We start from the raw sequence: 24,661 nt of genomic DNA on the forward strand, positions 1-24,661 counted from the left end.
CAGCATTGTGGCCTCAGTATAATTTCAGCCTGTGACAGTTCTCGTAGAGTAAGAGGAAGGGAGGAAATACAGTCTGCCATGTGTTAATTGGTAGTGGGATTGTGGTACTTTTTGTTTTCTTTACACCTTTATATTTAAAAATTTCTGTAGCAAACATGTATTTACTTTTATAACCAGAAAAAAAAAAAAAAACCCACACAAGTGACATAAAAACCACAGACTGACTTGCAGGGCTCTGCATCTTAAAGCACAACCAGGCCTGTTTTTAAATTTCTGGTGTCTTGTTGTACCAAGTGTTGACAGTCTGCAGGCAGAGTTAAACAACGTTTTCGCCCTGCGGAAGCAGCTGGAGCGGGATGTACTCTTGTATCGGAACCTGCAAAAGACCCTGGAGGAGCAGATCAGCGAGATGCGGAGGCGGGAAGGTACAGCTCTCTTCTACGCATCTCCCTCTGGGTTTGTCCACTTGGGGGGCTTCCGCCGAGCTTAGAGAGCCCTAGAACTTTGTGAGGAGATGAAGCAGCCCCGGATTGCATCTGGGGGCCTTTTGCCTGGCGACTGCTCACGTGGGCCTGCCTGTCTGTATCTGTCTGGCTTCGGCCTTCCATGGAGAAAGGACCCCCTTAACTGTGTGAACGCCATGGAGGGTCATTGCAGGGTTGCATCCTTGCTGTCGCTACTATTTTCTGTATCATTTGAAACTCTTAGTTCTAGATAACCTTGGGGACTTGCAGTCCCCTCACTACCCACAGTCCCCTCCTGGCTGTGCCTGCCTCCCCTGGCACCCACTGCAGAGTCCCGTGCTGCAGACAATGGGGCACAGTGGGGGGCTGGGCTGCCGTTTCAAGGTGCAGCGCTGCTCTAACACTGCAGATTCCTCAGGGAGGGCTTCTGATGAGGGGCCTGTAGGATTCATTACCGCATGTCCGGCCCTCTCCCTGGCTGGAACCTGAGCCCCTGGGCTGGTGTTTTAATTCTTTCTGTGTCTCTAGCCCAGTGCCCGGCACACAAAATGGGTTTGACGTTTTGTGTACAAGGTGCAGCGTTAGGCTCTTACCTTCTCACTCCTCATGCTCACGGTCATCCCTCTAGGTAGAGGAGCTAGTAACTTCATTTTACAGGTGACGAGACTGATCTGGGGGGCGGTGTGGGTTGACTTGTGCATTTTTGAGCCAGGGTGCTGCCTGAGGTCTAGCTCTTTGTAGCACTTGGCAGTATACCATGGGTACGTCAGCACTGCCCTGCGGCAGCGGCGTGCTCAGGAGCTACTGGTTGTGATGTGTCTGCCCAGGGAATGGCCTGCCCTCCACTTCTTCACCACCCTTAGAACGAGGTGGGCAGGAGAGGCAGGCCCTGAGGCTCGGGACCAGGGCCCTGCTGCCTGGGCTCTCCCAGGCACTTTCTGCATTTGGTGCGCTCGCTCCCCACGAGGGCTCTGGGGCCAGTAAAAATATATCAGGCACTTTTATTTCCCATGAGTCCTGCCCTTGGGGTCGCATCTAATTTTCCTGTTTTCTTGCCTAAACAGAATCACTCGCTCATTTAAACTGAAATCACCATTTGCTTGTGCCATTCAGAATGGTCTCCAGGCTCTGCACTTATTATGCAAATTTTAACTCAGAATTGGCCACAGTGAAAACCTACAGCCCGAGATGAAGCCGTATATTGAGATATCAGCCTGTGGAGCGAGGGGAAATTCCTCCCTCCCGCTCCAAGGTGGTGCTTTAAACCCCCCTCCCACTCACGGTGCTTGAGAGGACTTGCACTGGGATTGGGCTTGGAGGGATCTGTTTTTGATATTCTTTTTCTCCTCCCCCTCCTCACTTTTTTTTTTGTGCAGAAGAACCGTTTTCATTTTCATTTTATAGTGATCAAACATCTTATCTAAGTATTTGCCTTGAAGAACACAGTCGGTTTCAAGTGGAACATTTTTCTCAAGAAGAACTTAAGAAAAAGGTATGGGTTATTAACTTTTAATGCTTTTTAAAATTTTTTTTTGTTGTGTCCTGGGTTCCTGATCACAGAGGTGTGAGATTCTAAAAGCCCCTCTCCTCTCCTGTCTCCCCTCCTCTCACCAAGCTGTGTGCCTTACCTGGAGTGTCCTGGGTCCTGTTCACCCCTGCTCAGGCTGGAGAGCCCAGCCCAGGCCTGCTGTCCTCCAGGGAAAGCTCTCGAGCTCTTCCACACAGAGGGAGCCACCTTTCCCTCTGGTTGCTTACCTCTCTTCTAATCCAAAGCTATGTCCTTCTTATACTGATGTGTAATTATTTGGTTATTCATCTCTGGGCATTGACCATCTTCCACTAAGCAATCATGTCTTGTTTCTGATGTCCCAGTATTTGGCATACATAGTAGGAGCTAATAGATGGCTTTTGAATGAATATAGTTCTGAGTTTGATCAGTACATCTCTTTTTAACCTGGAATGGTTTCACAGTCTGCAGATAGATGATTTGATTAGAGGGGTGTTGTGTTCCAAGGTTTAAGAACCATTAAGAATACAAGTATGAGCGCAGAGGAGACCGTGTGACTTACGGGACCGAGATTCAGCTTCTGTCACGGGACAGTTCATATTCTGGCTGAGAAGAGAGAAATGTAAACGCGCAACTGCCTGTGGCGTGCCAGAGTTGCTGAAAGAGGCAGCTGCTGAAGGCATGAGCTAGCGTAGCAGAGGTTAATTGCCCCTTACTTGATCAGGGGAGCTTCTCAACAGAAGTGAGACTTGAAGTGGGTTTTGAAGGGTGAATAGGAATGTATCTAGGTAGAGAGTTTTCTCAGCACAGAAAGCAGCCCACGTGAGGCACAGAAATCAGAAATAGCAAAGAGAACTACAAAACTTGGGATATTTGGGGAGGAGGAAGGCAAGAAGCATTGGGGTAGCTTCTGTTTTTGCAAATAGGAAAATGGGGGCCGAGTGTAGTGGCGCACGCTTGTAATCTCAGCATTTGGGAGGCTGAGACAGGAGGATCGAGGTCCATAGCTACTTAGTGAGGCCCTTTGCAACTCAGTGAGACTGTGTTTCAAAATAAAAAATAGGCCTGGGAGTGTTGCTTGGAAGTAGAATGCCCCTGGGTTTTACCCCCCCAAAAAAAAAGAAGAAGAAGAAGAAAGAAAAGAAAAAGAAAAAGAAAATGGAGGTGGTAGCAGCTGCTGCTAATGCCTCGTGTGTCTGTGGTCGGGGTGCAGGCAGCTCACTGGTTGGCCCTTAGTGAGTGTGTGGAATCAGAATGTCCTGCTTTTCCTGCCACATCCTCCTTCAGGATTGGATCCGGTTTTTATTTATGTTTTGATAGATATCTAGCATGTGTAGTCAGGGTGGGATTTTCCACCTTTGATGAAGGGCTAATGACTCTCCCACTAAGAAATATGTGAAAAATTGCCAGACTCTAGGAATGGAAGCTTGCAGGAACCCAGGTAGTGTCTGTCCAGCTGCCTCTGCGCCTGGCGTACAAGACCTGGGCCCGCGCTGGGAGCCCGGGGTCTGGATGTGGCCTGCGTGCTCTCTGGAGGCAGCTGCTCTCCTGCGTCATCTGGCACTTTGACTTTTGTCACATCTCATGTAGTTCCCCAGACACCCTAGCCGTGGGACCCCCAACAGTTAGCTTCTCCGTGTCTCTGGTTCCTCATTGTAAGATGGGGATATACCACCATGCTGTGTCCCTCCTCTAGGTCTTTCAGGAAGTGGCTAACTAAAGTTTGCAGGAGTATTTTAGTGGCTGTAAAGTGCTTTGTAGGGGACAACTATTACTATTACTGCCTGTAAGAGAAGGCTTTGACAAGTGCAGAAACTTCAGCCCTGGGAGATTCTTCCTCCAGAGGGCCCCAGTGCTAGGCAGAGATAGTATTAGCTGTCGTTGACTGAGACCATATCAGGGACCCTAAGTGTCTCATGGTTACCAGCATGGCGAGTTCTGACAGTAGCCCATTCTACAGCTGAGGCTTGGGTGGACAGCTTGCCCAGCACTTCTTGGCCTTGAAGAGGCACCTTCATCCTCGTGCTCTGCTCTCTCCCAGGTTGGTGACCTTATCCAGCTCGTGAAGGAACTGTACACGGACAACCAGCACCTGAAGAAAACCATTTTTGATCTCTCCTGCATGGGTTCCCAGGGAAATGGCCGACTCCAGTCATCAGAACAAACAGAGGTAAGAGAGAAAATGTAACCACACAAAAGATCCTCAAGGTCACAGGGCAGGACTCTTAACTGCTGCTCTTGTTGTGCCCGGCTTTGTGGGCCAAGCCTGTCCACAGGTGTCCTTGGGTGTTGGTCATGTCTCCGTGGACACGTTTGATAAATGGCGGTGCTCTTGACAGCTGTCCAGCCCTGGGGTCTGTGCTGCAGACAGCACATCTGGATGAGCGATGTGGTCTCCGAGGGATCTGGAGTGTTGCCACATCACCCAGACAGGGTGGGCAGCCTTCGCAAAGCCAGGAACATTGGAAAACAGATGTACACGCACCACACCGGGGCTTCGCCCTGATGACCTCTGGTCTCTGTGCTGATCTCCGGGATGGGTTGTTTCTGATTTCCTCTGTAACCTTGCTGCATGGTGGGAGGGCCCTGGGGTGGCTCCTGTGGGGAAGCGCGGCTCTTTCCTTCCTCCAGCCCCGTTGCCGGGCTGTGCCCTGGGCGAGCTGCTCCACCGCATGCACATTGGCAAGGGTTCAGAAGCCAGGCTGTTCTCACCAGGGCTGCAGAAGGCCTCTTTGTACCTGGGTCCCTCGCGAGCGGAGCCTTCTTGGGTGGGGCTGTCTCGATCGCAGCCTGGAGCAGCAGGTGCACACGAGCCCGTTGCTCATCGTCACATCTCTTGCTGGGCACGCTTTGTCAGCCTTAAGCTGTCTTCTCCCACCTCCGAAGTGGGAACTGCTCAAAGGTATTTATTCTGTGCTCTGGCCATCTGCTCTCTTGGAGACAGGGGATATTATTGATCTTGGCCTCCAGGGCTCCAGACAATTTTGAAAACCAAAAGTAACTGCAATCCATTTAGGGAGAAGCAAGTCTCCTGGTTTACTTCCTCCAAGGCCGCGTTTTTAATAAGCAGCTCGCTCTTCACCGACTCCATTTGAGTCGTAAATGGCGAGTTTTGTTTGTTCATTTGCCCTTTGAAAAAAAATCTGTTAAATGTCCCATTATGTCCTTTGGAGAGCCGAGGCTTTCTCCTCTGCCCACTCTGAGATCGTAATACCAGCCGACTCAGACTTGAGTCATTTGTCAGATTGCACTTCAATGTGATGTTCCCTGTGAATCGCCCTGTCCTTTAAAGCACAGCTCCCACCCTTCCCAGGGCAGGGAGGAGCGATCTGCCTGGGAAATGGGAAAGCTGGCATGCCCACCAGCGTCCCGAGCCCGGGGAGAAGAGGGCAGCCGCTGCTCTCAGGGAGCGTGTGTGTCTCCGCGCAGACGCACACCAGGAGGGCTTCTGTTGGCCACAGCACTTTCTGAGTAGTAGGACTTGCAGGGCGGGGGCCGGGCGCAGGCCCTGCTCCCCAGCAGACTACGGACCAGAAACGGAGAGGAGGAAATATAGCGCATAGCTTTTGTTTTGAAATTTCAGAAAACTGAGAGAAGAAACGGTCCCTTATCCTGCCACTTTAAACGAGGCACGATTAATCAGCGCTTTGGGATGACCCCTCCCCTGTCTGTGCACGCACACACTTGGACTGCTGTACAATTTTGGATCGTGCTTCTTAAGTTATCTCATGAACGCACTGAAATTGAACCGCCTCGCTCTTGTTGGAAGTGTGGAGCGTCCAAGTGACTCACTGTTTTAAATTACGTATCGAGTGCCTTTGTACACAATTTTTTTCTGTGTTTAGAATTTTTGTTTCTCCGAGATGATATTCTGAGATATGTATTTTTAGGTGAAAGGGCAGATTTAAATATGCGGTAAGCATTAAATGTATCTTCATACCCTCTCCCCCATCAGTTTGTATTTTTTGTACTTTCATTGGTGCAGTCTAGCCTCACATCCCGATACGGCTCACAGCGATCGTGACAGTACACGCACACAGCACCTGCTGAGCCTTCCTCTGCTCCCTCCCCCAACGAGTTTTAATTTGAAAAAGGGTAGAAGTAGTTTAGAGGCCCCGATGGGGTTTGTCAGGTTCTTGTCAAAGTGACTGCCCTTGTATAGAACCACAGTTCCCGGGCGTGGCCGTGATTCTTCCCTGCATGCTGACGGTTCACGTGGAGACCACCGAGTAAATGAAGACCAAGAACAGGTGTCCTGCTAATGTGCACTTAAAAATCTCTAGTGAGGGAGCCCCTATTTTCTGATATTTATTTGCTGGATATTTTATTTTATTTGCCATACTGAGGATGGGACCCAGGGATATTCTACCTCCAGGTTACACCCCCAGCCCTATTTTTTTTATTCTTTATTTGGAAACAGGGGCTCAGTAAGTTGTGGAGAGCCTCACTAAGTAGCCGAGGTTGGACTTGAATCTGTGATCCTCCTCTCTCAGCCTCTCAAGTACTGGGATTATAATCATGTACCACCACACCTAGCTTATTTGCTGGTTATTAATCGATATTAAAGGAGAATGTGGTTGAGAGTTGCCATGCAGGAGTGATTTCAGCAGGGTAGAGTCAGGGTCCTGAACGTGGGAAACCTTGAGCCATGTAACCTGCAGAGTTGCCCTCTAGGTGATAGGACTTGTGTAAGGCGTGGATACAGGTACCTGGCACAGGTTCAGAAAGACATATTAGTGTTATTGTTCACTTGTTCAATTGTATCGTCATTCTCGGGTGTCTTGTTTAGCGTGACTTCGTGTGACTCGGGAGGACAGAAATGGTTCTCAGAAGTGGAAGGGATAGTGCATGCCACCTGTAATCCTAGTACTTGGGAGGCTGAGACAGGAGGATTGCAGGTTTTTGGCCAGCCTCAGCAACTTAGCAAGGCCCTCTGCAACATAGTGAGGCCCTGTTTCAAATAAATAAATAAATAAATAAATAAATAAATAAATAAATAAATAAATAAATAAATAAATGAATATAATAGGATTGGGTGTGTAGCTCAGAGGTAGAATGCACCTGGGTTCAATCCTCAGGACTACAAAAAAAAAAAAAAAAGGAATAACAGGATAAAATTTGGTTTTCAGTATAGATTTGGTTCGTTTAAAGGAGGAACTTTCTAACAATTTGACTTCATGAGTTTGATGCGTTTTATAAGTCCCTTGGCACGTTGCCTGACGTCGAGTAGGCACTCAGTAAAACAGAGCGGGATCTCCTAGTTTTGTAGCCAGTCAGCGGCAGTGCTGGAGTTAGTAACCCCGCCTCTGTTCAGTTGTCTTTACAACACCATGGGGCAGTGTTTCCAAAGCGAGACAGGCATTGAGTTTCCTGGGGGTTGTTAAAATGCAGATCCCGTAAGCCCGCGGAGGGCCGGAGTGTTTGCGGGCTCCTGCCTGGCGAGGCATTCGTTGCGCAGAGGTGCACACTTGGCAGAGCCAGAGAAGAGGCGACTCTGAAAACCACCGGGTTCTGATCTCCCTCAAAAAAGTCTTTATTCGCCCTCCGTCCTTTCAGCAGGGTGAGCGCCAGGCATTGCTGTTGAGACTGTGAACACAGCCATGGCCCCTGCTGTGTTTAGTACGTAACAGGGAGGAGCAGAGGGAGGCTGCAGAAGGCGCGCAGCCAGGAGCCCAGCCCTGCTTTAAGGGAAACTCTTCCTGGACGTGGCTGCCTTTCCTCACGTTGTATTTGGTTAATCCAGCTGTTCCGTGACTGGGAATTTTTGCTCTTCTGGAGAGTTGCGATCTGGCTTTCCTGAGAAGTTTTTCCCGTCCGTTCCGGGGGATGCAGAATGCGGAAGCTTTGAGTTGTATGCGTCTTTAAAGCATTTGAGATTTACACAGTCATTATAAATAACTGTCCTTTCTTTCCAGAAGCAAAAGTTGTCATCAGGCAAGCCTGATACTCTCCTCATTAGCGATGAGGGCTTTTTGTCAGCAAGATGACAGCGCAGCTGGGACTGTCCATCTCAGACGTGTGGCAGTCTCGCAAGAGGTTTATGCCCTGTGTTAAAGAGGAGAAGTGATGCATAAATTGGGCACACCATAAATTTCATTTACTGCTTTTTTGCTGCTTGATATGTTCAATTCCATCAATAGCTATTTTCCAGAATCTTGTTACTTTTATATAATCCAAAAGTGGATTTAGCAAAGGCAGGAATGTCAGCGGCACAACAGAGCATATTGAATTTACAGCCGCGCAGGCCAGCCATGCAAGGGCGCGGGAAATGCCATTAGTTATTTCTCGGGGAATCTGTTCTTAAATTATGCTTGATCCCAGGCAGCTGTGTGCAGTTTGCCAGAACTAGCAACTCTAACTTTGGTTAATTTTCATTTCATGGCTTTGGCATTTGTTTCTGCCTCCTTTGTTTGTTTGTTTTTTGTTGTGTACTTTTTTTTTTTTAAAAAAAGACATCCCTGACGAGTTCATGCATCCTCGTGCCGCACGCTCTTTTGGGTTGCTTTTTCACACCATTCCATGCTCCATGTAGCTTGTGGCTAGCAAGGAGGACGAGGATACCATCAAAACTGGAGAAGAAGATGAGAGTAATTTCCAGAGTGACCAGCCCGTGGAGCAGAGTAACAAGGTAGGAATGTGGCACTTACCTCCTTTTTCCACCCGCCCCGCGCTGTGTCCAGGCCAGCTTGCAGGCCGGATGAGTCTCGGGAGATTCTGTTCATCCCGCCTGTGTTGAGTGCAGCCCGGGTGATAGAGCCGGCCAAGAAACGCGAGAACAAACATAGAGTTGCAAGTTAAAATGAGGTGGTTAGAATAGTAAGGATGGGCTGTTGGACCTGGGTAGATGTTTAGAGACCTACTCCAGCCCATTCACTTTATGCATTGGAAACTGAGGCTGGTAAGGGGAGATGACTAATGAGGGACACAGAGCAACTCCGTGGCAGAGTTGGGGCAAGAACCCCTGGGTCGACACTACCATGGATTCTCAGGTCATTGGATGGCGGTGTAAGGGGACACCGATGGCTCCGAGTGGCCCTCTGCAGTCTTGATCTGGAGCCCGGAGTGGTGTCATCTAGGCATAGAGAGAACCTGAGCTGATCCACACAGAATGTTCTTCTAGTCTCACTGCTGCCGAGCGTCTCCAAGACTGAGAGGACGCTCCGGGCTGGGATGGGGAGGGAGATTGGAGGCTTCAGGTTTGGCAAGTTTGGTCTTCATGGTAATCAGACTCATGGGGTCATGAATGGGAGACACGAAAATGGTGATAGCTGTGGAGAACCAGGCAATGGAAAGTGGGGGCTTGGACTCAGACCTGATTTTGAGTCTTGGCAGCAGTACTACCTCAGTGACCTTGGCCAACACTTGCGTGGCTTGGAAGCCCGAGTGTCTGCATCAGTGAGGATAGTAGCTTTCAGGACTATTGTGGTATGTAAGTAGGCATGTAATAAATGCTCAGTAACTGATAATAATTACTATTTTTATTATTGCATCTACACTTTTTCTTCTTTGGAGGTTGCTTATTTGATGGATTTAATAACTAGATTGGTGGCAAAGGAGACATAAATAACCGCTCATTTGTGTGAGTCTTGTCTTCCATTTAAAAAATCTTAATCATTTCTCCAGTATGGAGAGATAGGGTGATGGCTAGTGTGTATATTACTAATAGTAATGAAGTTAAGAGGAGATATTTATAGACTGGTAGAAGAAATTTACAGCTCTGGATAGGGGAGGAAGAATGCTAATTGCAGCTCCTCAGGACATGCCCAGAACAGGCTCTAACTGGCTGCCTCCTCGGTGACGCTCTTCTGGGGCCTTCAGTGACCCGAGAAGGTACATCTGTAAATCACATCTCCCTGGGAATTAGGAACTCTTCACCTTCCTAATGAGGCACTTCAGTGCCATGTTCGTTAGTATGTATCTGTAAAGAATAGGCTGGTTTTCTGGTATATAATAAGGATACATCACAAAAAGTATATAATAAACAGCCAAAGCTGTTGATGAGATGGGTTTCGTGCCTTCCCTAGGAAGGACCTGTAAGGAGTGGGCCATGGGTGGGAAAGTGCGCATCCGATGTGCACCCGTAGGGAGTAAGACACTTACTGGTCACCTCATTTCATCCTCCCAACTGCTTCGGGAGGGAATATTACTGATACCTCATCTATTACTGTGGATGAGGAAACTGAAGGCGAGGAGAAGTGATGCAAATGTCTCCTGGCATAAGTGAGCACGTGGGCCTGTGTGTCTGTGCCGCTCTCTGTCTCTCTCTCTTTTTTGGTACTGGGATTGAGCCCAGGAGCATTCTATCTCCAAGATACATCCCCCAGCGGCCCCAGTCATTTTTTAGTTTTTATTTTGAAACAGGGTCTTGCTAAGTTGCTGAGGGCCTCGCTAAAGTTGCTGAGGCTGGCCACGAACCTGCAATCTTTCTGTCTCAGCCTCCCAAGTACTGGGATTACAAGCGTGTGCCACCATGCCCGGCTCGCGCGCACTCTCACACGCTCTCTTTCTTTTTCCCCTCCTTCTCCCCTTTCTCCTCCCTTTTCTCCTTCTCCCTTCTATGTGTGAATACTCCTTTACCCTCTGCCTTTATCTTTCTTTTTCCTCCTGTCCCTTCCCCTTTCACATTCTATTATTTACTTGCAGATTACAGAGGATGCCAAAGGGGGTTGCAAGAACGGCTATTCAAGAGGCCCAGATTCCACTATTTTAGACCACGCTGGAGCCCACACGCTTGGCAGCCCTGGAGACCTAAGCTTAGAAGAAGGCGAGCTCCTGGGCCTGCTTGCCCCTTTCTTCCACGAGAAGGCCACGTCATCGCTGGGATCCAGGTAGACCCAGGGCCCCCATCGCACTCTGTCTCGGGCCTGAGGGGAGAATGCGCTCATCTTGCTAAATGGGTTTAGTTGATGGTGCTGTGCAGTGTACCTGAGTGAGCTCCCGAAATGGCAGAGAAGGAACCTTGCCAGTCATGCAATTAAGTGATTAGGCTGCACGCTGGTGGCTGTGAGGGACTTCAGCTAAGCCTGATGCAGGCCCATTATGAAGAGGCAAGAGTATGCTTTCCTTGACAATTATTCCTGGGAGCCCCAGAAAGGCTGCCTGACTGTTGGCGAGAGGCATCGGCGCATCGGAGAGCTCTCGCTTCTACAACAGCTTACAAATACATTGCAGCCGTGACTCTGCTGTTTTATGTTGAGCTTAAACTACAAATCTGTTCTCATTATATCTGCTGGGAGTCATTCTTATGTGAGGAAGTACTACAGGTATTTTCCTTAAAACAAAAAAAGGAGAAACATTTGGTTCATTTGTATTTTTAAAATTAATTATTTTGAGCTATTTTCTCCCCTCCCATATTCTTTCTTTGTCATCCATGACAGCTGCTTGGGCTTTGGAGCCAGAAAGAGTTATGCTTTCATCTCCAGTGCCTCAGTTTCTCTGATCACTTTTTTTTTTTTTTTTTTGGAAACAAGGTCTCTTAAGCCAGTGCGGCTGGCTTCGAACCTGCACGATCCTCCTGTCTCTGCCTCCCAAGCACGGGGATTACAAGCATGCGCCACCACGCCCGTCCTCCAACCACTTCTTAAGGTTGCTGAGAAAAATAAGGAAAAATATTTAAGGAAAACGGCTGTTGTGTTGTGTGTGTTCAGTAAAATTTTTCAGTTTTTTTTTTTTCAGTATAGACAAGAGAAAAAGAGTCAGTAACTACTCATGAGCCTTGGCAAGAGCCAGGCATCTTGGTATTTCTTACATCATCCATAGGCTCAACTTCATGGGCACCTCTTTAGCTGAAGAGTGGACTGAGTGTTACGATTTTGTTCCCTGACGTCTGACATTTTTCTAGCATGGGGCCTCTTGGGGGCAGGCCTAGTGGCTGTTCTGGTTCCTTATCACTAGGAATAAATACTAGAAAAATAGAGCAGTTCCTAAATATCGGGTCTTCAAATTCTGTAGCAGAGTTAGAGGATACCACTGCATGTCTCTGTGAGCAGGTACAGGAGTGCTGGTGGGTGGTGGGAGCAGGGGAGGGCCCCTGGGCCATGGGGGAGCCACGCTGGTGAGGTGCTTTCTCTAGTGGATAGGTGCTTCCGAGCCCCGACCAGGTAGGCAAGCACGTGGGTTTCGATTTTCAGTCTTTCAAATGTGGATTTTTAAATCTCTTGGTTTCTTTAAGATTTAGAACAAATTACATTTTTAAAGAGAGCACTTTCTGAGCCACAACTCTCAGCAAGCTTGGGACACCTGTGTTCAGTTAGCTGTTCCTTCCCCAGCGCTCTAGTGGGTGTCTGCTCCTCAGGCCTCCAGGCCGTTGCTGGTGAGCACCAGTGTGGGAAAAGACCTTCTTCTGCCAGCCCGAATTTTGGTTCTGTGCCTTGTGGTTCGCGTGCCCCGTGACACTGGAGTGGTGGCTCCATGGGCCCTACCGAAGCCCCTGCACATGCTCTGTGCTGGGGTAGGGCGCGTCACACACCCAGCTTTACCAGCTGCTGCAGTGATCTTTTTACAAAGATGGGAGCTGACATTTGGGGACGTGACATTCCCTTAGCTAGTTAGTGGAGGAGCCACTGGAGAATTTTCAGGGCAGATAATCAGTATTCTTATTGGTAAAGGAAATACTAATCTTCTGCCTAGAAATTCCTTCCAGCAGGGAGGTGTTTTTATTGCATTGGAAAAAGCAGGTTTGAAGTCAGAAAGATCTGGGCTCCCGTCTAACTACAATTTAGATCTTGTGCCATCTGCCCCATCTTGGATTTTTACTTTGTAAAGTGGAGGTGATGATATTTATTTAGCTTTAGGGAATCGTTTTTGTACTGGGGATTGAACCCAGGGACATTCTGTCTCTGAGCTATGTCCCTAGCCCTATTTTTTTTTTTTTTGGTGGTACTGGGGTTCCTGGAAGCCCTTCAACCTTCGGGATACACTCCCACGGACTACACTTCCAGACCTATTTTTTAACTTTTTTATGTGGAAACAGGGTCTCAAGCCAGCGAGGCTGGCTCCGAACCAGCGCGATCCTCCTGTCTCCGCCTCCCAAGCGCGGGGATTACAAGCGTGCGCCACCACGCCCGGCCCTAGCCCTATTTTTTAATTATTATTTTGAAATATGGTCTTGCTAAGTTGCCCAGGCTAGCCTCAAACCTTTGATTCTTCTGTTCAGCCTCCCAAGTATTGGGATTACAGGCATGTTCCTAGCACCCATAGGACTCTTAGGATTAAATAATGGATGTAAAATATAGATTCAGTTTAGTACTAAGTGAGGGTTAGGGCTATGACTGCTTCAGTTGTGCCCTGCTATTATTCCCACCCTTTCCCACTCACCCCCAGAAAGACTCTTGCCATGTGCAGGTACAGCCTCCAGCCAGGGATCTGTGCCTATGGCCGCCCACCCTAAGGCCTAAGGAGTACCAGAGCAACTCCGGTAAAACCTGTCTACTAGGATGGAATAAGAGGTGGCTTATCCACTAGGTACTTGCACTTGACCAACCAGAGCAACTTACTTATTGAAGGTGAAAAGTTGGGCATGGGCCTGCCTTTACAAACGGCTTGTCCCTCCTCTGTGGTGGCCATCACTGTGAGTGGATGTCTCTATCAGTATTCTCACTGATGTGACCCAAAAAGCCTGACCACATGAACTAAGGGGAAGGAATTATTTATTTGCTCACAGTCTTTAGAGATTTCAGAGTTCAGTCCACGTCAGGACCAGTCTGTGGAGCTCAGAGAGACGGAGAACACGGACTCCTTCACACCACAGAGGCTGGAAGGGAGAGAGAGCAGGGGAGGAGGGACCTCATATAACCCAAGGCCATGCCTGCAGGGCCTCGCCTTAGCAACCAGGCTCCACTTCCAATATTGCTACCTTGTTTTCTCTAGAGTTAGGGACAAATTCTAAATCCAAACTATTACAGTACGAGTCCCAGTTTTCTCTTGATGTGCTCTACCAGTTCATTCTGCCCTCCCAGCCTAGAGAGTTTAGAATTGTATCACCTACACTTTTTGGTCTTTGAAGCCTAAAATTAGATGTGCTATTTGATAGCTAAAAATTTATAAAAAGTTAAAGAGGAGCACTTAGGAATGTTATGCTTTTTTAAGAAAAAAAAAAAAAAAGCCAGGCGTGGTGGCACACGCTTGTAATCTCAGCATTCGGGAGGCTGAAACATGAGGATAGCAGGTTTGCAGCTAGCCTCAGCTAACTACTTAGTGAGGCCCTTTGCAACTCAGTGAGACCCTGTTTCAAAATAAAGAATAAAAAATCGGGCTGGAGGTGTAGCTTGGAGGTAGAATGCCCCTGGGTTCCATCTCTAGTACCACCAAAAGAAAAAAAAAGACTGATATATTCTGGAGCTCCACCTACCAGAAGTGGAGAGGCCAACCCCTAGCAATCTGATATGCAGCTCTGGGCATGGTTGAGGGACAGGTAAAGGACCGCAGGACCGTGAAGCTGGCAAGGAGTCTGGAAAGGTCACAGAGAAGCAGAGTGTTTAGGCTGCAGGGGAGAATATCCAGCAAGTCCCTAAAGGTAGATTTGATAGTATAGGGGGGCTGGACCTGTACAGTTCTGAACATGACCCCGGACACGCAGGGTCCTCCCGATGCTCTCCTCTCCTTCACCTCCCAGATCTAAGCCCTGACCCTTCTGTCTTCTAGTAGCTCTTGGTCTGTCTACTTCTCTCCAGCTCTATCCCATTTCTCCAGGGTCACTGCGGAAGCTCCCTGACAAAACCCCTGCAGCCATCCTCGCCCCCTGCCAATCTGTTTGCCACAGCACTTTCAGAGCAGTTATATAAAAATGTAACGTGCCACCCTTACTACACCCTGCGACACTGTCCTCTCTGGAGCTCAGGATCCTTACCGTGGCCTGCTGGGCCCGCGCACGCAGGTGTCCCTTCTGTAGCTCTGCTCACACGCTTCGCCTGCCTTTCTGTGTGTTAGCCACACTGTCCATCCTCCAGTACCCGACACGGGCTGAGTCTCCTTTATTTGGATGCCTCCATCCATGCTGGTCCCACCGAGCGGATGCCCCTGGTTGCATACTCTTACTCTCCACCCCAAGACCCAGGTTTCCTCTCATCTCCCAACCTTCTTGAGACCTTGACTGCTTAGGTACTCATGTTCTTTGCATTCATAGGACATTTTCTGCTCTTTTAAAATTATCACTTATTTTAGAGTGAGCACTCAGTGCGGTACAGCGCAGGACTAATTTGCAGCACCCCCTCTCCCTGCCCCTACCCTTTTCTGACTGACACACTGTCCATCACGGAGAAAACAGAAGCGACTGAATTCAAACCACTGCCCGCCTCTGTGCGTGCGAATTCCGTCTTTCCTAGTGTTGGAGTAGGAGAAACAGATGAGCTCCTCTCCAAGGCCAGCTCTCTCCTTGTGGCGTAGCTCCCACCCCCTCTCTTTAGTACTTTAGCATTGTTAGTTGTTTTCCTCGTGCTGAATCGATTTTCAGAAGACCTGCCTTGATAGCAGACATTTGGGGAAAGCACCCCATCCCCTGATTTCACATCTATTTTAGATACTGCCCTATTTCTTTACTCCCACTCAAGGCAGATTTTCTCAAAAGAATTGTCTGTATTCAGCACGTCCACTCCCCTCGCCCCCATTCTCCGTCTTTATCCTGAGCGCTTTCCTACCGTCTGCTCTGCTTATCGAGGTCTGTTGTGAAATTGCGGCCAGTGTCTGTGGCCAGCTGCAGCTGGCCTGTCCCTCTCTGGCCGTCTGTTTTTGTTTTACCTCAGTGTATTTCTCAGTCGTCAGTGCTGGAGGATGTTGCTGTGTCTTCAGCCCCTGTCTTTTCTCCATCTCTCCTCTCTCCCATGACTTTGGTGCATGCTCTGTCCCTCCGACAGCCCGACGTCTCTCCGGCCCTGCCCCTGGCATCATCACCTGGAGGTTTCCTAGAATCTCAACGTTAATCTGCCCAAAGCCCAACTCTGCATTCTAATCTACTCCTTCCCCGCCCCATGTCTGTTGATAGCCTCGCTGCCTCCTAATTGCTATGGCCCAAAGTGCAGTTTCCTCTACCTTCATGTCCTTCAGCAAATCCTGATTCCACCTTCAGGATACATCTCTGGTTCATCTCTTTCGCATCTCGCGTTCTACCTCTTGTCCAGGCTGCTGTCATCTCCTGCCTGGACTCCTCCCACAGCACAGCCTCCTTACCTGTCTCTCTCCCATTTCTGCCCACCATAGTCCATTCTCCACAGAGTAGCTGACTGATATTTTTAAAACTCATATCAGATCATGTCTCCATCCTTAAAACTCTCCAGTAGATTTCCCATGTCCTTAGAGTCAGATAAGCGCTTCTTAACCCAGCCTCTGTGCCTCTGTCTTCATGGCCCGGTGCTCCTGGTCCATGGACGTCCAGACTCGCTCTCACCAACAGGCTTTGCGCTACCTCTCCCTCTCCCCGGGATGCGCTCTACCCAGATGTGTGAAGAGCCTCACTCAGCCAGAGACCTTTCTGCTGTGTTACGGTGTCTTCTCCTTACTGAAATGTGAGCTCCATTGCTTTTTCACCCTGTGTTAACCACTGCTTTGCATGTCAAATGGAAAGTATTCGATTAATATTTGAATGCACATGTGGTCAATTATAAGTTTAACATCAACGCAGAAGGTACGTTTAGCAAAGTGGAAAATGTTAGTGCCCCTTGGGAGGCAGGAAGGTCTGGGTTCTGATCTTTGCTCTGCCACTTTGCTGGGGGATCCTGAGTCTCTGTGAACCCGTTTCTTCTTCTGTAAAGTGTGGTTAATAGTAGTTCCCGTCTCGCATGTTTGACTGTGAGCATTCAGGGCATTTCAAGGATCTGGCATACTGTAAGTGCTTGTAAATGTCGGTGTCTTCCTTCACACCTTCTGCATGGCAGAGATGCTCAGGAAGGGAGAGAAACGGTTTGAGCCACTAACAAGACCCTTGGATTAAACCATCCCAAAGGTCCTGGTCATAGTGACAGCTTAATGAATCTGCTATTCAGATTTCCAGCAAAATGACACTTGAAATGTTTTATTTAACAGCATCAACACTTTAGTATATTTTAAGAGCCTCTTTACCACCTTTTACTACCCGTTTGTAAAGATTCTTCTCGGGATTTATTGTGCATTGTTTGGTGGTGAGTGGTGGTCCTCCTTTGGCTAATGGAATAGCAATTGTCATTATTTCTTATCTATAGTAAAGAAGGAGAGAAAGGAAAATTTAGTGTAATGTCTCCTGATGCTTGGAATACCTGAAATATTCTCAAAGCGTGGGTTTACTATAGTTTAAAATGGTTTGGGCAAGTCTAGATAATTCTGTATTAGAACTGAGCAGTGGGCCATACATTTAAATTTTTTTTCTTTTTAAATCTCACTTTAGCATTCTGTAGTTTAATTTATATTCAGTGGACTCTGCCCCCGATCTTGCTCAAGGAACTGGGCCTTGTCCCTGCTCTGGGGCACAGTGGGGAAGAAAACATGGTACCAGTTTTTCCTGGTGGTGGCAGAGGTCAGCATTAGGGGCTCTGGCCTGATTAACTCATAAGGTTTCTGGAAAGAGGCAGGAAGGAGAAACAGAAGGGGGAAGAACGCAGGAGGGTCTGATGAGGGGCGTCCCATCCCCTTCTCTGTGCTGATTGCACCTCATGCCGGGAGCATGCCTTCCAGGCCTCCCCAGTAATTCTTCATCGCTTCCTCTTCTTTTCTTAGGAATCTTGTCTTTTTCCTGTTTTGGGGGATTGTTTAAACATTGTTATATTGGCGTATTTTTCAGATTGCTTTCTAATTTCTGTCTTATTGAATGTGAGTTCTCTCTTTCCTGGATTGTGGTTTCTTTTACTAGTGGCTCTTTGTGCAGGCTCTGTTTGCTTGTCCGACCCGCGCCTTACTCCCGCTGTGGATTTGGGCTTGCCCAGCATGGCCCTTCAGGGTCCTATTAAGGGCCCAGGACGTTTGTCTGCTTTTCATTCCACCCTGTGAGTTGCCCCCTTTCCAACCCCTGTCTTAGGCTACTGTCTGTTTCTGATCCGTGAGTCCCTTTATCTCGATTTGGAGCCCTGAGTTGCAGTTTGAGATATTCTTTTGTTCCATGTTTTTGCATCATTTCTGTGATTGGAGCAGAGTGCACGGAGCCCTGTGTTCATTCTACCACCTGCCTGCTGGCTCTCCACCTCACCTCCTGTGAGCCGCTGTGACCACTGCCCATCTTGGTGTGCTGTAGCTGTCCACGCCACCTGCCCCCGCTGGCCTCTCCTCGACTTTAGAAACCCCTTCTGACATTCCCCTGAACCCCCAGTTGGACTCAGGGATCGTTGCCCGTAACCCTCCCACACTCCCGTAGCGCTCGCCTTTCCCTCCCTGCCCTGTCCCTGTGGGGTGATGTCCTGTTCACATACCTCGCCCAGTCTACGTCCTTGCTGCCAGTTTCCTGTCCCTGGTGACCTTTGGTTCCCTAAAAGCAGAACCTGAGATACTTACTGTGCACAACTGGTTTACCTGGGATGTGGCACCAGGGAACAGGAGCCCTGGCTCACAGAGAGTAAGATAGCATGAGAGGCAAGCCAGCAGGCGCATTATGTATCTGATGACTCTGGCTGGTAGACCCCACGGAGGGACAGCATGGCCTGTGCCTGTATTGTCCCTCTTAAGGATAGATCCTGGACCTTCACTCCACATCTCTACCCCACCAGTCAAGGGTCCCCTGGAGGTGTCTGCTGCCCATACTTCCACACTGCCCGGCAGGCCGACCCAGGGAGCTTTGGGAAGCAGAAATGCAGAGGGTGCATTGAAGTAGTACTGGGTCCACAGGAATTGTCTACACTGCTGCACCTGATACCAGTGTAGGCCAAGGGCACACGGCAAGGCACAGGAAAAACCTCTGCCACCCAGACACCGTCTCAGTTCATTCTCATAGCTGGGAGACTTACCCTTTTTTCAAAGAATCACAAAGGTAGAATTTGGAGCCATTTTATTTTATTTATGGGGCTGCGAATCATACCTGGGGCCTTCACACACTAAGCAAATGCTCTACCACTGAGCTCCATCACAGCCCCTGAAGCCACTGACCTGCCTCCAAAGCCAGTGCAGCCTCTTCTCTCCTCGGAAGCAAGTCACCGCCGCCTCTTTGCGCTAACATCTGTCTATTGAGCGCCCACAGTGACCCAAGATGGACCACGCTACCCAGGGGCCAGCTGGCTTGGCGATTCATACGAAGCCACGTGTGCCCTTGCGTGTGCCTGGGCCCCAGTCCGTGGGTAGGGTGGGCACCCTGGAGTTGTTTGGGCACCTCCGCTCCCACCGAGGCCCAGCCTGCATCCACCAACCACGTGGCCTTGGGCACCTCCGCTCCCACCGAGGCCCAGCCTGCATCCACCAACCACGTGGCCACTTGCTTGCTGTGTACTTCTCCTTATCCATGAGGCACATGGTAGCACCTGCCGTGCTTGGGGGTTCTGAGGTTATGTGGGGACCTGGGCATGTTGCAGGACTCACGCTGTCTGGGTTGGGGGGACACTCTGGGCAGGAGTCTCTAGCACAGCCAGGGAAGCGGGGTGGGGGCCATGGCTGCGGCAGGAAGCTTATTTCTCCTTCCCTTTGGAGAAGCAGGCTGGACCTTCTGAGAGGGCTTCGTGAGCTACTTCTGGAACGGATGCGCTTGGCAGAGCAGGGAATTTCTGGAGAACATCTTGATGGCAAAACTGAAAAGACTCTTGAGCAAATGGCTGTTCAGCTAAGAGGAGAACTCGGGCATCTTGTCCAAGGCAACTCTTTGTCCAGGCCACGTGATGAAGGCGATGAATGGAAGTGGCCTTGCGGGGCTCAGCTGGCGCAGACGAGCAGAGCGGCCCCCGTGGAGCTGACAGACGCCTCCGTGCAGACCGTGGCCATGGAGGGTGACCCTCTGGGCTTCGGACAGCACGGGGAGAGAGAGGCGTGGAAGGAGAAGCCAGCAGACACCATGGGCAGCACCGAGCCGCAGCCGGGGAGCTCCCGTAGGACGTCAGCGCAGCAAGCCACCCCTCTGTCCCTGGGCTCTGTGATCAACAAAGTAAGTTTGTCCATATGGTAAATATGTATTTACTTCATACAAACAAACACAAACTTAAAACACTACCTTCAGCGCTAGTGCTGTTTCCTGACTATGAGAAGGGAAAGTCTGGCGTCTGTGCCTCTCCCAACCGCCACCGAGAGGCCTGTGGCCTCTGCCCCCCACCCCCGTCTCTCCACCTGCACCCCAGCACGGTCTCATTCCCCATGGATCATATCATTTTTGTGCTTTCCTTAGATCACACGAGGAGCCATGCTCACGCATCCCTCCCTGTCTCCTTCACATGACGAATCGGGGACAGGTGTATGTGTAATGGCTGCGTGAGGTTCCATTGTGAGGATGTACTAAAACCCACAGTTTTCCCTACTGACGGATGTTTCCTTTTGCAGGTTGCAGTAAAATTGTAATAACCCGACTGTAGAGTGGGAATGACAGCCTGCGTTTTATTTTGTGAGGACTGTGTATAGGAGAGATATTGTTCTGAGGGCTTTGACAGTATTTTGCTTCTCTTTTTCTTTTTGTGGTACTGGGGATTGAAACCAGGGATGCTCTACCACTGAATTATGCCCCAGCCCTTTACATTTTTAAAAATTTTTTTAAAATTTTGAAACAGTCTTGCTAAGTTACCACACTGCTGCCCTGGAACCTGGGATCCTCCTGTCTCAGCCTCCTAAGTATTAGGATAATAGCTGTGCACCTCCATGCCTAGCCTGCGTCAGTCCTTGAAGCCAAGCTCGAGTGCCGAGGCTGGCCAGGGGCTTTCACTGAGTCTGCTCCACACACATGCCCTTTCCCTGGCCAAGCTATGGGGCCCTGAAAAGTAGGGTCTTGTTTTACTGAGTAGATAAATGTCTGCATGTTGATTTCCCTTTAGTCTAGCCCTAGCTTCTGCAAATACAATCAAATACACTAGATTTTTCAAAACCACACTTTCTTACCAATGTTGGATTGAATCTTTAGGGCATTCCTTCTGGGAATAGGGCTGGGTTGAAGAACCCCATAGCCGGGAAATGTTTTCTGGCAAAGAAGCAAGGAGATTGTGTTTCTTCCAGTGAAGCCTGTTGGATTCTTATTTCTGTTGGCTGTTTTGTAGCTGAGAAATCCACTGTATACACTGCTTCATAGCATCAGAATGGAAAATTAAGTTTATTTTCTGACCACTAAATTACTGCTTTTGTGCATACCAAAGAGAGTTAGATATATCATTAGCAAAATTGCTTTTGATTGTTTTAAATTATGCACCAAAACTGTAATTTCTAGAAAAGTGTTTTCTAAAGATATCAGTAGAGACCAAAAAAAAAAAAAAATACACTGTCATTATATTAATGGTACTCAAAATGCAAATATCTGCAATTTGGCTGGAATAGAAATGCTCTTATCTGCCCCAACTCCTTCAGTTTGTACCTTTATATTAGGAAAACTAGGTGGATTTTTTGTTTGTTTGTTTGTTTTCTATTGTGTGGGAGATGTCATCCTGTGTTCAGGAAAATTAGATAATTGAATGGACTTAATTTCTCTAAATATTATTACATATTCTTTTGGTTTGAAATTATCCTTGTTTGTATTTTCAAGAGGAGGGAAACTTTTTGTTTGTTCTTATCATGTGCTATATGTACCAGGGGTGGTGCCAGATTTTCTCTGTATCATCTCATTGAATTTTCTCAACAAGTACGTAAGCTTGGCAAGTATTGCTTATATTTTACATATGAAGGAAGAAATACAGATACTAAAAGGTTCAGAAGACTATGGAGAAGGACTCCGCTGGGAAGCAACGTGAGAAGATATTAACTCTCCTGATTTTATTTTATTCTTCTTTTTTGCGGTACTGGGGATGGAACCCAGGGGCATTCTACCTCCGAGCTGTGCCCCCAGTTTTGTTTTTTTATTCTTTATTTTGAAACAGGGTCTCACTGAGTTGCAAAGGGCCTCCCTAAGTAGCTGAGGCTGTCCGTGAACCGTGATCCTCCTGTCTCACCCTCCCAAATGCTGGGATTACAAGAGTGCGCCATCATGCCTGGCTTTAAACTCTCCTGGTTTTTGACAGAACTTTTATAAGCCTACCTTTCTCAGAGAGGGAGGAACTCTGTTATCCATCACCCATGTGACCAGGGTATGCAGAGTTGGAGAAAATGTAATTATTTTCTTTGTGGTTGTGTAGTCATGGAATCGATAATCTGCCCCAGATTAAACCAGAACTCTGGTTTAAAGAGTTCTGGATTAAACCCAGAACTCTGTTACTTTGCAGCCAAGAGAGGAAGACCAAGTGTCCTGGTTTTTTAGTTAAAGGAAGGAGGGTGTGCATTAGGGGCATACCTATCTGTGTTTGCCTGGCCACTTACCTAAGTTGAGTCCTTGGGTAGTAAGTCACCTGACTTCTGAGTGGCTTGAATGTGATCATTGTGCCCTAGACTCCAGGGTTGGCACGATGGCAGAGTGTGGCAGTGCCTTGTGTGTGGTAGGAGCTCAGAGCATGTGAATTCCCGTTCCCTCCCATTCCCAACGGAAGAGTTCCCGTATGACCCCATTAATCAGGTGGTAGGTGGGACCACCTTGGAGTCCATAAGGTAGCATTTTGCCTGGTTATTTTGGAGGCAGCTCTAGGTTGACTGACGGCAGGCTTGCAGCTTGAAATTGGCTTTGACATTTGTGCACTTGCAGATATCTTTTTGCTGCCATATGACACACAGATCTGGATCCAAGAATAGAGACTGGTGGAGACCCAGGCCCAAGCACATGACTTGTTATTTTCTGGCCTCTTTGCTGAGGCATTGACCTGCTCCCAGGTGGTCTCCTTCACCCCTGTCCCCTCCCCTGGGTGGCAGCGTCTCCCTTTCTTACTGAGCACTGGAGTCTGAAGAGCTGGTTCCATCCTGAGCCTTGCATTTTCTCTGTGACACTGGACTAGTTGTTTGACTTCTGAGTCCTTTGTGTGAATGATGTCAATTGTTCCATGAGCTCTGAGAATACACTTTACTTGAGTATTATGGGAGACCGTGCTTGAAAGCATCTTACCCTCTAGAACACACAGTAGGGCCTTTCTCTTCTTTTTTTTTGTGGTATTGGCAATGGAACCCAGGGGCTTTCTACCTCCGGTCTATACTCCCAGACCTGTTTTATATTTTATTTAGAAATAGGGTCTCACTGAGTTGCTGAGAGCCTCACTAAGTAGCTGAGGCTGGCTTCGAACCTGCACAATCCTCTTGTCTTAGCTCCCAAGTACTGAGATTTTCCTTCTGGGAAGACTGGTGATCTCATTCCTTAGGTTCCAAGGATTCCTGGTTTTAATCTCGGATTCCTTCTTCACTATTTAAATAACTTAACAATGGTGCTACTGAAATTTAATTCACACACCATACAATTCATCCATTTAAACTGTACAGCTCAGTGGTTCTGAAGTATGTTCACAAAGTTGTACAACCATTACCAATCAGTGTTAGAACATTTTCATCATCTTTGGAAGAAACCCTGTGCTCATTAGCAGTCACACCCTATCCCCTACCTGCCCACCCTCAGCCCCAAGGGAACCACTGATTTGCTTTCAGACTCTAGGTTTGCCTACTCTGAACAGTCCTTATGAATGGAATCACACACTCTTTGGTCTTTTGGTGACTGGTGTCTTTCACCGTGTACAGAGTTTCCAGGGTTATTCATGTTGTTGCATGGGTCGGTACTTCATTTATTTTTATTGCTAAATAGTATTCTACCGTGCGGATGTGCCACGTTTTATTTGTCCATTCATCAGTCGATATAGTTTGGGATATTAGGGATAATGTTGCTGTTCATATCCAGATTTTTGTGTGGACACGTTTTCCCTTCTCTGGGGGTTGTATATCTAGGAGTAGAATTGGCAGGTCATATGGTAGCAGCACGTTTAATCCTTTCAAGGATCTGCCAGACTATTTTATAAGCAGCTGTACCATTTTCGATTCCTACCAGCAATGTATGAAGGTTCTAATTTCTTCACATCCTCACCAGCACTTATTGTCTTTTTGATTATAGCCATCCTAATGGATATGAGGTGGTGTTTTATTATGATTTCACTTACATCTTCTGATGATTAATAATGTTGAGAATTTTTCATGTGCATATTAGCTGTGTGATATTTTCTTTGGAGAAATGTCTATTGAGGGCTTTGCCCATTTTTTATTTGGACTCTTTGTTTTTTATTGAATTATAATAGTTATTTATATATTCTAGATCCAGTTCTCTCTCCTCAGCTCTTAATAGACTTAAAATTCCCTACTGGCAAGGGGCCGTCATTTGGCCTCTTAAGTTATGACTCGTACATCCATTCCTAAAGCATTTTGGAGAGCCTGCTATGTAAGTTATTTTGCTGGAAGCTGCAGATAGAGTGTGACCAGGATATGCAGAGCCTGTGCACACTGGACCTTACAGGCTGGTGAAGAAGGTAGACAGTGACTTGTATTTGCACCAGCATTTGATTATAATGATACTAGTGTACTCTGAGGAGAACTATAGGGGACAGTGTGTATAGAAGGCTTGACTCGGTCTTGGGATTCATGGTCCTTTCTCCTGAGGAAAGCACCTTTGAGCTGAGTCCTGATGCATGCATTAGTGGGGGAGTGGAGGTGGCAAGAAGGCGTGCTCTAGGCAGAGGAGGCAGCAGATGCCAAAGGTCCTGAGGTCCATGGCATTTTGAGCACCTGAGAG

General features: G+C 48.1%; 1 protein-coding gene across 1 annotated transcript in view; it reads left to right on the forward strand.

The window, feature by feature from the left end:
- CDK5RAP2 (CDK5 regulatory subunit associated protein 2) overlaps nucleotides 1-24,661 on the forward strand; it is a gene marked incomplete at both ends in the record, with an annotated part of 199,131 nt that overhangs the window by 116,542 nt on the left and 57,928 nt on the right. Inside the window, 3 exons of the mRNA XM_080708903.1 lie at nucleotides 295-425; nucleotides 1,841-1,956; nucleotides 4,013-4,141. Coding sequence (XP_080565029.1) covers nucleotides 295-425; nucleotides 1,841-1,956; nucleotides 4,013-4,141 — 376 coding nt within the window. The remainder of the gene's footprint in view (nucleotides 1-294; nucleotides 426-1,840; nucleotides 1,957-4,012; nucleotides 4,142-24,661) is intronic.

The sequence above is a fragment of the Muscardinus avellanarius genome (assembly GCF_963383645.1).
Source record: "Muscardinus avellanarius genome assembly, chromosome: 13".
In the NCBI taxonomy this organism is placed as follows: Eukaryota; Metazoa; Chordata; class Mammalia; order Rodentia; family Gliridae; genus Muscardinus; species Muscardinus avellanarius.